General features: G+C 46.6%; 1 protein-coding gene across 4 annotated transcripts in view; it reads right to left on the reverse strand.

The window, feature by feature from the left end:
• Positions 1 to 7,069: 7,069 nt before the first annotated feature.
• The window catches only part of BRINP2 (BMP/retinoic acid inducible neural specific 2), a 143,308-nt gene continuing 134,935 nt past the window's right edge, over positions 7,070 to 15,442 (reverse strand). For all 4 annotated transcript variants that reach the window (XM_086342414.1, XM_086342415.1, XM_086342413.1 and 1 more), the window contains 3 exons: positions 13,736 to 13,972; positions 10,850 to 11,072; positions 7,070 to 9,017 (listed from right to left, as the gene is read on the reverse strand). In XM_086342414.1, coding sequence (XP_086198540.1) covers positions 7,901 to 9,017; positions 10,850 to 11,072; positions 13,736 to 13,972 — 1,577 coding nt within the window. In that variant the 3' untranslated portion in view covers positions 7,070 to 7,900. The remainder of the gene's footprint in view (positions 9,018 to 10,849; positions 11,073 to 13,735; positions 13,973 to 15,442) is intronic.

A 15,442-nucleotide genomic window follows, 5' to 3' on the forward strand; every position in this document is an offset into this window, starting at 1 on the left:
TGGAACTGGAGGAGACACTCTGCCTCCCTCATGTCGGTATCTAAAAATATTATGGTAGAACTATATTCTGGTTTTCCATCACGGAATTCAACTAGGAATTGCCTGCAACCTGGTACTCGCTAGAAGTGCACTTAGGATGTGCACTCTTGAAAGAGACGCACATCTTTGAAAGAGATGGTCTAATGGGAATGTTAACTAGCCATTCTCTCTGATGCTTCAAGCTCTATCATTCTAATAATTTATATCATCAGAAACAATGTACCTGGGCCATGTAACCTAGTCAGACACGGGCATTTTGGTGATAGGTGATGTTATAATATTATATTCTCTGCCTTTTTAGAGGATTTATCTAAGAAATATCTGTTTGAATGACTTATCTATGTCTGCCACAAAACTGTCATTGAAGACCTTTCTATTATATTAGCCAGTGACCCTGATGTAAGGGCCCCAGATGATAAATTTCTCTGTTTCGAGGACGAAGTTTGCTGTGAGTAGTATGAGTATTCCTTTTACCTTTCCTTTGCTTCCCTGTCCTTTCTTTCCTCTAAACACGGAGACTATCTATATGTGCTGTGAGCTTGGGCCTCCCTGATGGCTCAGCAGGTAAATAATCCTTCTGCAATGCAGAACGTACAGAAGACATAGGTTCAATCCCTGGGTTAGGAAGATACCCTGGAGGAGGAAATGGTAACCCATTCCAGTATTCTTGCCTGAAAAATCTCATGGACAGAGGAGCCTAGGGGGCTATGGTCCATGGAGTTGCAAAGAGTAGGACACGACTTAGCAACTAAACGACAATGCACATCTAATGCGATATGTGCTGTGCGCTTACTCTACCCTTTATAGGATTTACCTTATTTGACCATCACAACATCCTATGATGTACACAAAGTTATCACCCCTCTTTTACAGATGTGCAGACTGAGGCTAAAACAGATGAAATGACATATCCCGCCCTTCGCAATTGTAAAGGACAGGGATGGGATTTGAACCAAAGCAGCCTGACTGCCGAAAGCATGCTAAGTTCAGCTTCTGCTTTCACTTAGCTGCATAGCCTCTCCCACGTTTCATTCTATAATTCACCTGCACAATTTTTGAATTAAGGGAATGTACATACTAAATACATGGGTGTTTTTAACTCCCCACTTCTCCTATCTTAAAATGCTCAATAAATAACACTGATTGATGCATTCCTCCAAGTTTGAGATCCTTGGAAGAATGACCCTACATAAATCCTGGTGGCTGTTTTTATTAATGATGCAAGGGCAGTAATCACACAGACTGGAGGAGAGGAGGACAGAATTGAAAAGCAGAAATAATTCATTTTATTTCTTAGATTAGGTGCCTGGAGGTGGCATGGCACCTTAGCAGTCTAAAGTCTGGGGCCTCTGGGTGCTTGCACATTGCTGCTGCAGATTTAATCATCTCATCTGATATATGTTTCTGTAGAGTGACAGGTACTCCCTATCCCACTTCTGAACAGATTTACTCTGATAGGCTTGGGGGAAAAAGCCTTTTACTCAGCCAGCATGATTCAGCCAGTCTGTGAGGCTGCTTACCTGTAAACACATTCACAAGCAGGCTAGCTCTCAGCCCATAGCATTTTGATTTAGTTAAGTTTCCTTTCTACTTTCTCTCTTTTTTTTTATCTTGGACTACCAGTATATATAGGTCAGGCATCTGCCCCCTAACCAGTTGAGAGATTAAAGGCTAAGGGAGCTCCAAGATTTTCATAAGCAAGTCATCACACCATTGACCCTTTGCTCCCTTAGCCCCTGTTCTTTCTTGGAGGCTCTGTTTTTTTTTTTTTTTTTTTTTTTTTTTGAGTCCTGAGCACTACAGGAGGATGAGAGACATTCTCTCTAAAAGAGTGCTCCTCCAAGTGTGATCTTCAGCTCAGCAGCAGCAGCAGCAGCAGCACCTGGGAGCTTCTTAGAAGCACAGAATCTGGGCGCCTACAGACCAGCTGAGTTCAAATTACAGGTGAATCATACACACATTAAAGTCGGGGAGCCTTGATTTTAGAACTCTTCATCCTCCAGGGGAGGAGGCATCTCCTCCACAAAACAGATCTCCCAAGGCAGTGCTGTGAGTGTCTTGGAGTGCATAACAAGCTGCTGACATGGGGCTCAGGAGCTGCAAATAAGGGCACCAGCCAGATGAAGTGTGAGCCTTCAGTGAGGCTCCGCTACTGTCGTTGCTCTTCTCTGCCCTCTGAGAGGGGAGATACATGTTAGGTGCTCAGTCTTTGCCTCATAACTATGTAGATCATCTGGAGACCTGGAGTATTGCTTCCATAATTATTAGAAGGTTCATAACAGATGTCACCTATGTGTCACCCAGGAAGGGATTTGCTCTCTTCCTGTGCTCCATCAAGACTGCATATCTCCACTAGAGAATGCACCACTGTGATTGGTTTATGCATCCCCATCCCTTACTTTATATTGTACAACCCTTCATGACCCAGATGAATACATAAGAGGAGGAAAGGAAGAAAGGAGAGAGGGAGAGAAGTAATGGACCTGAGTTTTAGAGAACTGAAGGTACACAAATACCCTGGATGTTGGAGAGTATGATGAAAGTATGCTGAGAAGTGAGTGTTCAGAAAGAAAAAAAAAAAAAAACATCTTAGGGAGGTAGGGATGAAGCTGTTGGGTTACAGATAAGAGAATAAACTAAGAATTAAGGTCACTTGAATACAAGTGTGGAGCCAACATGGGAATCCAGGCCTGTCTCATGGATGGCTTACGTGTCTTCTGTATCACCCTGCTTTGAATGTCATAAAAGGATAGCCCTAGAAGTTTTCGCCAGTACCTGCAGAGCACACCCAACTCCCTCATCCACAGGGACACAAACTCCCAGAGAGGTGGAGTGACTTGTCCACAGTTACAGAACTGGCTGGTGGCAGAACCAGAATAAGAAACCAGAAGAAAGGTATGTGTCTTCAGCCTAGTCATACCACCTGAATTTCCCTATCTTATCTTTCCAGATCTGGAGTGCAGGCCTTAGTTTCGTGTCTTGGATGGCTCCTTCAGTCCACAGTCTCTTGCTGTTCCTCTGCAAGAAGCAAGGACTCTTAGTGCACAGCAGAGTGTTGCCATGGTGATTATATAGTTTAAGGCCTTTGGAGGTTAGTGGTACCCAGATGCCTTTAACCTTTACCTGGAAGATGTTTTGCAGAAACTATCAGATTTATAAAGATATTCAAAGTCTAATTAGTGACAGGATGCTATAATTAAAAACCACTGAGCTGATAGAGTCATCAGGAAACTAGAAAGTTCATCCCTCCATCTCAGACGGAAACGTGTCTACTCCGTTTAGAGCTTCCCAGGGGAGAAACTTAAGTCTTTTGTCTTTCACTTGTTATAGCCACTGATTATTTTTGCTAGAAAAAAATCCCAGGAAAAGATGTAAGGATTCTTTCACCTATTTACTTATTTAGTCTGTGCTGGGTTTTCATTGCAGTGTACAGGGGTTTCTCTAGTTGCAGTGCATGGGCTTAGTAGCCCTGTGGCATGTGGGACCTCAATTTTCTGACCAGGAATCGAACCTGTGTTCTCTGCATTATTACAAGACAAATTCTTAACCACTGGGCCACCAGGGAAGTCCCATTCTTGCCTCTTTAGTAGTCCTCTTCTGCTTTCTGGAAAATGGTCTTTGCTTCTCCACCCTCATACTTCCAAGCCCTGAACTGAGTCCTTGTCATCTCCCAAGATGCAGATGTCATTTACTGGCAGAGAGAGAGGTAGAGAAAGCAGATTCAACTGCTATTCCTAGTCCTGTTAATAGATACAACCTTGGCAAAGTTCCGTCACCTCTTGCTTGTGTCAGAAATCAGTAGACTGGATGATCTCTAAAAAACTTCCAGTTCCAAAAATCTAATCCTCTAGTTTGCCATTGAGCTAAACTTGACTATTTCTTCCTCAGTGTTATTTTATTTTTAAACAAAATATAATAGCAAAAAGGTCTCTTTTGTATGCAAGAGAATAAACTTACATGATGAAATTACATATACTAGAAGTGCTATTTTGGGGCAAGTCACCATGTAGGCAATGTCTTCTGTCCACTCAAGGCAGTTCTGCCCATCATGACCACTATTTTCATATTTAGTGAAATTTAGAAAAAATTCACTATTTTCATATTTCATATCAGGAAACAGATCTGAACTATATTTGATACCCAGTATTAGAAGCAATCTTCATTTCTGTTTTTGGCTATGCATGCATAAGTATGCATTATATTATCAGCTGCTGCTGCTGCTAAGTCGCTTCAGTCATGTCTGACTCTGTGCGACCCCAGAGATGGCAGCCCACCAGGCTCCTCCATCTATGGGATTCTCCAGGCAGGAGTACTGGAGTGGGGTGCCATTGCCTTCTCCATATTATCAGCAGAAGATGTTAAATATATAATTTAGTATTAGTGGTTTTAGTCTTGAGTATTAGGGCAGATTAGCATTTGATGTATTAGTTCTCCAGGGGTTACAATTAAAGCTTGAATTTCCAATTGTTATATCCACTAACTGAATTGTGATTTGGCTTTTAATTCCACAATGAGTTCACCAACACTGACAACCTAGTACTAATTAGTGACGATTCTTTATTTGCAACTGTCTGAGAATAGGTAAGTCACATCTTCTGATTATTGTAGACTCTTCAGGCAGACATTTGGAGATGGCCTTTCCTTATTATGGCATTTCTCAGCCTAGCTGTCTGAGAAACACATACTGAATTCAAGCCTTTAAAAGCCTCATAAGAAAACCTACACATTGTTTACTCTCCCTCTTCTTCCCACCCGCCTTCTAGAAGCTGAGTCTTTGGTCTGCTGCTTTGATCCAAACTCTTCTATACCAGCTACCCCATCACTGTCTCAGAACAGAGGCGTCAGGCATCCATCACAGATGACAGGTGAGTAGGTCAAATATAAACTTGTCTACTACTATAATTAGTAATGTCTTTTAGGCCTTCTATCAATATGGTGCTTACTTCTTGGCTCAGATGGGCACTCCTAAATACTTACCAACCTGTAATAGTACTTTGGGGCTTCCCTGGTGGCTCAGCGGTAAAGAATATACCTCCCAATGCAGGAGATGCATGTTGAATTCCTGGGTTGGGAAGATCTCCTGGAGGAGGAAATAGCAATCTGCTGTAGTAGTCTTGCCTGGTAAGTCCCATGGACAGTGGGACCTGGTGGGCTACAGTCCATGGGGCCGCATAAGAGTCAAACACAACTTAGCAACCAAACAACAAAAATAAATACTACTTTTAGATGGAGTCGATACACTCAGCTTCATGGTTTAAACCTTGATGCAGGCAAGAGTTGGAAATCTTTGTAACTGAATGCATATATTTTCAAAACCATGTCACACCAGAATCTTCCCAGAGCTTTCCTAAGAGAGTCTGAGATACGGAGATGTAGCATCCTTCCTAATAACCCTGTAGGTGGGCTCTTCCCTGGTCTGCTCTCCAATTCAGAGACTGACAGCTGAAGTCTCCCCCACCCTCAGCTGGGACACTGGCTCAGGCGGGATGTGAGCCCTCACATGCTGACTCAGTTCCCCCTGGGACAATGACCTTCATGCTACTGAGGATCCAACTGCTACTTTTGTGCACAACACTTTCTCAATTGCTGTCCTCCACACTCTGAACATTGCTGTGTACAACGTGCCTTTCATCTGTGGGTGAAACCCTCTGCCCACCCATTCTGATGGCATGCAGGCAACCAGACTCTCCTGTCTGCCTTACACCTCTCAAACCCCATCCAGGAAAGCTATCAAAGCCTTACAACTAGTTGCAATCCCTTTCTCAACAAAAGCACACTGCTCTGGCACATCCACACCCCCACTGATGAAAATGACATCTGATGGCTCCATGTTCCACAGAAGAGGAACTTGATACAAACTCCCTGGAGCAAGCAGTGATTGAAGCATTAATAGGCACCCAATACCTGCGTTCGTCCCCACATCATTCCATCACTCTGGATTTCTACACTAAAAGCCTTTAGGGGAATTGTAAAGAATGAAATGCCTTAGGCTGCTTATGTCTACCAAGGATTTCAGGTCGTCTTGGATTGATGGTATAGTAATAGAATGCTGAATTCTTCTCTCTATACAACAATAAATGTAGATAGCCCTGGGAAGAGACACATTACCATCCTTTCTGTCTCCCAGTTCATTTTGTACCAACCGAGATGTACCACAGGTAGGGAATGAGGTACTTAGTATGTACCTGGTGACTTCTGCCTGAATAAAATGGGGGTTGTCATGCCTACTCATTGTACTTGGATCACGTGGAGAATAGACAGGGAATTGTTCTCCAAAAGATTTGCTATGAAATGCTTCTCATACCACCTGAGGGAGGCACTAAGGCAGAATGATGAATTATTCTGTGTGGCTTATGTCAAACCTGCTTTTTAGGATGGGGAAGTAGTCATCAGACAGAAGGGAGAAAACCAAGGCCATCACTGCATGGTTCCCAATTTTAGCAAAGGGAGATCCCAGACCATAAGATGCAGAGTATGGAAAAGTCTCCTGATGTCCGCAGCATGGTGGGCAAAGGGGAGCCCCCCCGCCCCCACCCTTGGCAGGCATCTACCCTAGACCAATGGCTGCAGTTTTCCTAGAGAGTAGGAGCTTTCATACTCTTCTCTGGATAGTAGGAGGTCTTGGTTCTAGGACCTGTGTCAGCCCTCACACCTGGGATAAAAGGTGTGGGATGAGCCGATAATTCTCTGGAAGAGTTCTGCCTCACTCCATTCTTTATCGAATGTCCATCTCAACCTGTCTCTCTCTCACACACACAGTCAAGCCAGACATGTCTTCACTTGTGTGTTCACTAATCACCCAGCCTCCTACACAGCAATATCCTCCATCCATGGGACACCCACATGTCACACACAGAGCAATTTTTAAAAATCCAAGCAGCCCAGGAAACTATCCTTTTCTTCTTTTCGCTCTCATTTTTCCCCTAAAAAAAGGTCTTTTTAAAAAATATATGTATTAAACCAGATCAGTTTTACCTCATATGTTCATGTTGCTGGAGCTGATTGACAAGAAAAACAATCACAAAATAAATATTTTTGTTGTTTTTTTCTTTTTTCTTAAAAAAAAGAAAAACATTTCCCTATACATGGTCTCTAACTTGACAGAGCTGCTTTCTTGGACAGAACAGATGCTGTTGGAAGAGGCGCTCTGACTGGACCATGAGCAGAACATGGAGGCAGCCAGGCCCTGAAACTGGGGAGGTCGAGGAAGCAGAGGAGCTAAGGGAGCGGGTGGGAAACACGGCTGCCTGCCTGCCCTGAGCGGTCCTCTGTGGGCGGGGGGGCTGTCGCTTGTTTCCCAAGGGAGCCAGCTTGAGGGGCAGTCCGTGTCTGGAGAGCTCAGTGGAGGCAGCATACAAAAGAATAAGAACCAACGTGGGGAAATCACGAAACAGCGCCATTTTAAGAAATCTGGTTAAAAAGAATACAAAAGTGACTCCACGGAGGGGGAGGTGGTGTTCCTACCCCTCCTGTTGTTCTGTGTTGTTCTCTTAAATGATAAGAATCACTTTCAAGGATTTGTGTGTTTTTGGGTTTGGCTGGTTCTTTCACTGAATCTCTCCCTTGGCTCCTCTCCTTCAACTGCATTCATTTGAGAAAGCACCGACTTTACAGCTTCAGGGCTGCTGAGTGGCCGCCTCCTGGTGCGCGTGTGTGTGTGTGTGGGCACGTGTGTTGTGCATGTGTGCAGTGGTTGCTTCTCTCTCTCCTGCCTGCTTCAGTCCAAGCCCCGAGGTCCCATCTGCTGGGTTCTGACAGTCTTCAGGGAGCACCCTGTTGGCACTAAGATCAGGGCTTGGATGAACTCCACACCCTGGATTCATGGGTCCCTTCCCTGCCCAGTGCTGGAGTGGGTCCCCCATTAGCTACAGAGTTTGCCAGTCTCATATTCCACAGGGTTTGGCAGCTTGGAGTTGAAAGCCCTCAGAGAAGACTGGATCCTGCCCACCTCGTTGTTGGCCAGCTTGAGCCGATGCCGGAGCAAGCAGGAGAAAAGGTCAAGCCGGACCTTGCCAGGTGGAGAAAGCTGGTTGACCCGGTCCCTAAGCTCAATGAGCTGCAAGAGGGCGGAGTCCTGGGAACCTTGCGTGTATGGGTAGTCTAACTGGAGAATTAAGTCCCGGATGGCATCTGGGTCAAAGGGCAGGCTGTAACCAAAGACCTGCAAGGTGTTGATTTTCATATAGCCCAAGTTCTTGGAGGGATCGGTCATCTCCAGGGGCTCGTAGTAGATTGTCTCGTTGGAGTTGTCATCCAGGGACTTGATTCGGCTCCGTAGATAAACGTGGACCGTCTCAAAGAAGGTCTTCCACCTGTTGCCCAAGGTGATAGTCCAATTTTGGCACTGGGCGGCTGCGTCCACGTTAGTCCTCTCCCAGTCAGGGAAGTTGCCCTCACTCACGGGCATGAACCAGCTCTCAGAGTGGCTGCCCCCGAAGGGGTTGACGTAGATGGCCATGACAGGCTCCAGGGTGCTGTTCTTGGTGAGGCAGATCTGCAGGGACAGGGCCAGCATCACGTGCACCAGCCCAGGCTTGTACTTGTTGCTCTTGAGGGTGAGCAGCATGCGCTTCCTCCAGGAGGGGTCGAACCAGCTGCCCAGACGCATGTCGTTGCTGATGAAGATGGAGTGCACCTCGATGCGGCTGTCCCGCTTCTGCAGCAGGTACTTCAGCTCTAGGTCCTGCAGGTCTGTCTCCAGCCCCAGAAAGTTCTCCAGGGACTCGGCTACCTCGGGGCGGCACAACCCCTGGGCAAGCACGTAGCCCGGGTTGCAGCTCCCGCAGCGGGTACTGTTGTCTGGGGCACAGTGGGCACAGGCGGGCCCTTCGCCCAAGGCACAGGGGATGGGGCCCTGGCAGGAAGACTGGTCGTAGGGGCAGGTGCAGCTGTGGCTCTGTTCCAGGAAGGTTCCAGGGAAGGTGCTCTCCCCACAGTAGAGGAGGGACTGGATACGGTTCCACCAGTAGGGCAAGGACCTGTGGGAGGGGAGACAGAAATGAAACAAGAGTCATAGGAAGCCACACACTGCTGCTTCCCTGAGGGTGCCAGGAGGCTGCCTAATAGGGAAGTTGATGAGGAAGATAAGAGCCCCAGGTTCTCTGAATGAGGGAAACCCTACTGTACCACTTTGGGATGACCAGCACAGCCTGGAGCTGGGTATCTGATGGATCAGCATCAGAAAGGTCTGACATCAAATTTGCACTCATCCCTCCCAAGTACCACCTCATTCCCTCATTCAAAAGCCTGCAGAAGAGCTCAATGTCTTCCATATCCAATCTAGTTTTCAGCCTCTTACGTAAGATCTTCCAACAACTGGCTCTCCAAACTTCCCAATAATGTGCCCACCTCGATCCCTCTTCACAATCCAGATCTGTCCTTTCTAGAACTCTCCGGTCAAGGACAGGACTTCTCTATGGTTGGCTCCCTCATTTCAGTTCTTATGATACCTCCTCAAAGAGGTCTTCCATGACTCCCCTCAAAAGCACCACCCAGCCCCTCTTTGTCATATCACGCTGCTTTGATGTGATCCACAGCCATGATCAGTATCAAAATGGATTGTGTTTGTTTACCATTGACTTGTTCAGAGATGGCTCCCCTGCAAATGCCACTAGAGCAGGGAACTACATTCTTCACCAACACATCTTCAGAAACTAGGACTGTTCCTGGTGCCTGGTAAGCATTTCTTAACTATTACTTGGAGGGGGGGGGGCGGAAACCTTTCTCAAAAGCCCTTGCTGGTCTGTCCTCTCCACTCATGTGTCCCTTGTCACCTGGGCCTCAGTTAGAGGTGCACCTCTGGGTTCCTGTGAGGGCAGCACCCTCTCCTGGAAGGCTCTGGCTCACAAGCACCAGCCCACTTTCCTCTCCTCCTGGACAATCTGGTCAAGACGTCCTTCTCCCAGATGGCTTTTCTCTTGGACCTTTGCTATTATTAGGACATGTCTTCGATTTATGTTCTACCAACATGAATTTGAGCTTCCCAGGTGGAGCTAGTGGTAAAGAACCTGCCTGCCAATGCAAGAGACATAAGAGATGCTGCTTCAATACCTGGGTTGGCAAGATCCCCTGGAGGAGGGCATGACAACCCACTCCAGTAGTCTTGTCTGGAGAATCCCCATGAACAGAGGAGCCTGGCGGGCTACAGTGCATGGGGTCACAAGAGTTGAATACAACTGAAGCAACTGAGCACGCAACATGAAATTAAGTAGCTGCTGCATAGTAATAATTTTCTAGCTTTGATGTTCCTATATATTTATTATATCTTTCCAATTAACAAATGCTCTCACTGCTTAATCTTAGGCCATATAAGGTAGACTCAACAAAGGCTTGTTGAATGCATGTGTGAATGAGTGATGGATGCTTGAAGGCCAGTGATGACCCAGCCCCCTCTGTTCCTAAGGACACAGCTCCCTTCGCTCCTGTGACTCAGAGCAGAGTTGCTGTTGGAAATGATCTATTGTGTGTGTTTCTCATCATACATAATCAGTGTGTGAGCTTTAACTCCACTCTTTCCTTTCCTCAAAGACTTATTAAAATGGAAATGAGTGAGTGAGAATTAGAGTATTATTAGAGTAACATTCGAATCGACTATAATTTATATAAAAGTAAAATTAGCTTCTCTTTTTTTTTCACTTCAGACACATCTCATAATTGAGACTGAAGCGCAAGTAGGTCAAGATAACGGGAGCCTCTGAAAGGCCACATGTGCGTCCGCAAGCCCAGCTCTGCCGTATTGGACAGGGGCCCTCCAGGGCCTCAGCCACTTTCGTGGGTGGCGTGGCTCTGGCTCAGACACAGGGGTGCTCACCTCTCCTTGGGCAGACGGAAGCGGGGCTGCCGGTGACAGCGCTTGCAGAGGTTGAAGAGCCGGCGGATGATGCGATGGGTCTTCTTGAACAGCATTCGCAAGCTGGCTCCCAGCTGCTGGTAGCGGTGCTGAAGGCTGGTGTCCACCGCCCAGAACTGGGAGATGGCTGTGGAGTTCAGGAATCTGTCATCCGGCAGCCGCTTCAGCAGGGCCTGGAATTCCTCTGTGGTAAGGACACATGGGCTGAGCTGAGGGGGTGCCCTTCAGACCCTGGGTGGGCAAGAGCCCCCTCTACCCCCAAGACCCAGCTTGCCCATCCATCACTGTATGAGGCAGGAGGCTTCACACCATTCTCCCAGGACTTTTGATTTCTTTCTTTTTAAACAGCTTTACTGAGAAAGCTGTTTATGATTGACATACCATAAGATAAGGCTCCAGGATTCTTTCCCCTCTACCCTAATATACTTCTGAATTTCAAAAAACATCTCTGTCACCACCCATGTGGCCAGTGACCTTGGGACGCATCTCTTTTGCCATTAATACCTCCTTATAAATTATGCACAACCTTCTTGGATCACACCACAGCCCCCTTAGGGAAGCTGGTTAAGGTGAGGGTGGGCAAGACTGGCAAATGTGGGCACAGAAGACAGAATACCCACCTCAGAAGTCTTAGAAGGCTTTCAGTTCCTGAGACCAGCCTCTCCCCCCAACATCCTTCTCTCTGACTCTAGCACATCCTTCCTCTCTTTTGAGATTCACCCCTTGACCAGATTAAGGACTTCCTGTAGCTCAAACAGTAAAGAATCTGCGTGTAATGCAGGAGACCAGGGTTCAGTCCCTGGGTGGGGAAGATCCTCTGGAGAAGGGAATGGCAAGCCATCCAGTATTCCTGCCTGGAGAATCCCATGGACAGAGGAGCCTGTCGGGCTACAGTCTGTGGGGTTTCAAAGAGTTGGATGTGACTGAGCGACGAACACACGCACCTTGGCTAGATACCCATACTTTTTTGAAGTTAGTCCAGAAGCAGAGTGCTTTCTGGTTCTTAGTTCCTTCTACAGGTCTGAGTTCTCCTCAGAGCTTCCTGGGAACAATGTGTTTTCTGAAGTCATGCTCAGATCTCTGTCCACAAATCTGCTTTCACTTAGGACCTGCAGCCATCAGGTCTCCTGATAGCAGTCCGAATAGCCCTCCTTCACTCATTAGCAGTAACTCAGTGCTGAGAGCCCATAGTCCTTGCCTCCATACTCGAGCATCCCACTACCGTCTGAACTACCTTCCCATACTACCATCCCAATGCCACCACCCCGGTCCAGTGCAGCCAGGGTTGCTACTCTCCTCAGCTACTGAATACCTTGTCTAAGACTTGAGCTGGCAGTGCCCGGGTCCTCCACTCTGATTCTGATTTCTCCAGCCCCTGGTTCTTCATCCCCCACCCAGATGACTGGAAAAATCACACCTAGTAATGACATTAACAACTAGGATATGCATAATTCTTCTTATAAAACACTTAAGTATACAAAACGGCACAGAGAATATCAAAATAAACTCCCACAAGTCCACCACCTAGATCTTGCCATCTTGCTATATTGAATTCAGATTTTTTTTGAAGAAATGGGCAAAGCAAATATACTTGAAGGCCCTAAACTTCCCCTCTGTCTTTATCTAGATGTAACTACTCTCTTGAATGTTTTCTTTATCGTTATCATATATTTTTTAACACTTTCTATGAATACATTTATCCATGAAAATATTAAGTATTGGCTAGTATGTTTTTAAACATCAAGTAAATAGTACTAAATATGCATTATGTTAATAATGTATTATAGTATTATATATAAGTATTACATAAATATACATATGTAACACATAGCCTTTTTCATTTGCCTTGTTTTATCCAATATTGTTTTCTGAGACATAACTATTATTCATGTAGTAGTGAAATGTATATCATGCAGAGTTCTTTATAATTTCATCCACATTGTTCCATATGAGTCTTCCATCCACCGATTGCTATCATTTTCCTACATTTACAGATGAAGAAATGGAGGCACTGAGTGGCTGCATGGCTAAACCAGTCATACAAAGGGTCAGTAATAGAGTATTAGGTCTGCCCAAGATGTTACAGCAAAATACAACAGAATGGATGGCTTATAAACAACCAAAATACATTTCCAGGGGCTGGAAGTCTAAGGTCAAGAGGCTGTGGCCAGGTTCTGGTGAAGGTCCTCTCCTGGGCTGAAAATGGCTGAATTCCTGCTGGATCCTCACATGGTGGAAGAGGTAAGGGATCTCTCTGGGACTCCTTTTATATGAGAGTGCCAGTCCCATTCATGAGGATTCTGCTCTCATGACCTAATCACTTTCCCAGGTCCCCACCTCCTAATACCATCACCTTGGGCATTAGATTTTCAACATATGAATTGGGGGCAGAGACACAGACATTCAATCTGTAACACAGAATAAAAACTCAAAACCCAGTCCTCTAAGTCTCAAGGTGACACTGATACCAGTTATGCTTGCGCTAAGTAAGCAGTCACCAGCATGAACTAGTGACTCTAGACACATGCTATGCACCTCACTCATTCAACCAATATTCACCGTGCACCTGACGTGCAGGGATGGTGGACTCTGTGGCAAACAAGATAGATGAGGTTTATGGCCTTGATTATATTTACCTTAGCTTGAAATGCATCTCTTTGGTAGGTATTAGGTCTATTTGCATATACAACAAAAGAAAGCGACTGAGACTTGGGGTGGTGATATAACCTGCTAGAGGTCACAGGCCAGTGACGTGGCTGAGTCAGGAACCAAGCTGAGTGTCCCGTGGAGTACCTCATGGCCTCCTCCCATTCACAGGGAGGAAATCTGTGCCAACCCACTGCTCACCTGACTCCTCGAACTGCCGGTTGTGAGTCGCCCAGGAGTCCTGGATCTGCAGCAGGCTGTCCTCCATGGCCTGGATGTCGGCGTCAGGACAGTTGCATTCTGGGAAGGTGGGGCTGCACTTGCACCAACAGTCATTCCCCTTGCAGATGAGCTCGCCCTCGGAGCTGCAAGTAATGTAGCTGAGTGCAGCGGCCACAAAGCGCTCACGCAGGTACTCGGGCAGCAGCACCTGCAGGCCTAAGGAAAAGATGGATCAGGGAAAACTGCCGGGCGGGACCCGTGGGTACTCGTCTTCCCACACCCGAGGCTGCAGAGTCCCTGGCTGGAGTTCTGCTGACTTGTACATCCTGGGTCCAACGATGGGCACCCCAGGCCCGATCCTGCTAAGCTGGTTGGGACAGAGGGTTACTGCTACCCCTGTGACAGATGGGGTACGTCAAAGCTCAAGGCTTGGTTGAACCCCCACATCAGCCAAATTGAGAACATGCCTATCAAATGAATGGGCTTCTTGGCTACACGTCAGCATTTCTAGGATAGAAATGCAACGGTGTTTCAGATAAAGGAAGAGCTTAGAGTCCTCATGGGGGAAAAACATCAAGGCTTGTTGGACTTTTTGCTCTGCTTCCAAGGGCCATTCTATCCCTAACTTCTCTGAGATGAGCAGCGGGCCTCCTAGGGTATTACTAAATGCTGACCCTCCTGGGCCTCCCACCTTAATCCTGAAGACCAAAGAGGCTGCCCTGCTTAGGAGGTACAGACAGGTGTTGTGGGTATGTAGTGGCCAGGTATGACACCAAGTAATACTTCCCATATATGACTGCAGGTAACACTTGTGGTCATACCGAGGCTCTTATAGGTGAGGAAGTCCAATCCTCATGAGCACAGTGGTCTGCCCAAGTCACAGTGCTAGTAAAGCCACTTGGTGTCAGACTGTGCCCTTGTCCCCTTGGGTCCTACCCAAGGGGTGTCAGACTGGCTGCCCATCTCAGGCTTTCACTCTTGATGAGATATGAAAGCAAGGTGGTGGTAGATGCCCCAAGTTAGATATAAATGCTCAGCTCCTTTCTAATTAGCTGCCTCTGGTCTTGAATATAATCCACTCAGTTACTCCAAGATTCAGTTTTCCTACCCATCTGTGGTGCCTGCTTGCAAAGTCACTTCAGTCATGTCTGACTCTTTGCAATCCTAAGGACTGTAGCCCACCAGGCCCCTCTGTTCATAGGATTTCTCAGGCATGAATACTGGAGTGGGTTGCCATGCCCTTCTCCCAATCCAGAGATTGAAACCATGTCTCTTGTGTCTCCTGATTGGCAGGCGGGTTCTTTAACACTAGCACCGCTGGAGTGGTGGACATTGGTTTATCAGCAGCAGGATAGACTCCTAGTTGGCTTCTAGCTAGACGTGGTGGCTGTTGGAAGCCTATGAAGAGGTGAATGAATCACAGGCATGCCTTGGGATGCAAGCTAGCCATGTTCGAGGTAAGACCGACAGGAGGCTCCCTGAATAGGGACCCTAGGAGACACTGTGCCAGGAGAGTGAGGGACAAGAGGACTTCTGGATGGGATGGGCTCCCCTTTCATCAAATATCTGCCGGCTCTTTATCGTCACACCCTTGACCTTGGCAGGAAATCAGAGTCCAAAGGATGTATCCTGGTGTCAGCAGACCTTAAAATAAAACTTAGAATTGCAGCTGTAGTAGATGTTTGT

Source organism: Bos grunniens, chromosome 16 (assembly GCF_055505025.1).
Source record: "Bos grunniens cultivar Pamir isolate PY7600 chromosome 16, Bosgru_T2T1.0, whole genome shotgun sequence".
In the NCBI taxonomy this organism is placed as follows: domain Eukaryota; kingdom Metazoa; phylum Chordata; class Mammalia; order Artiodactyla; family Bovidae; genus Bos; species Bos grunniens.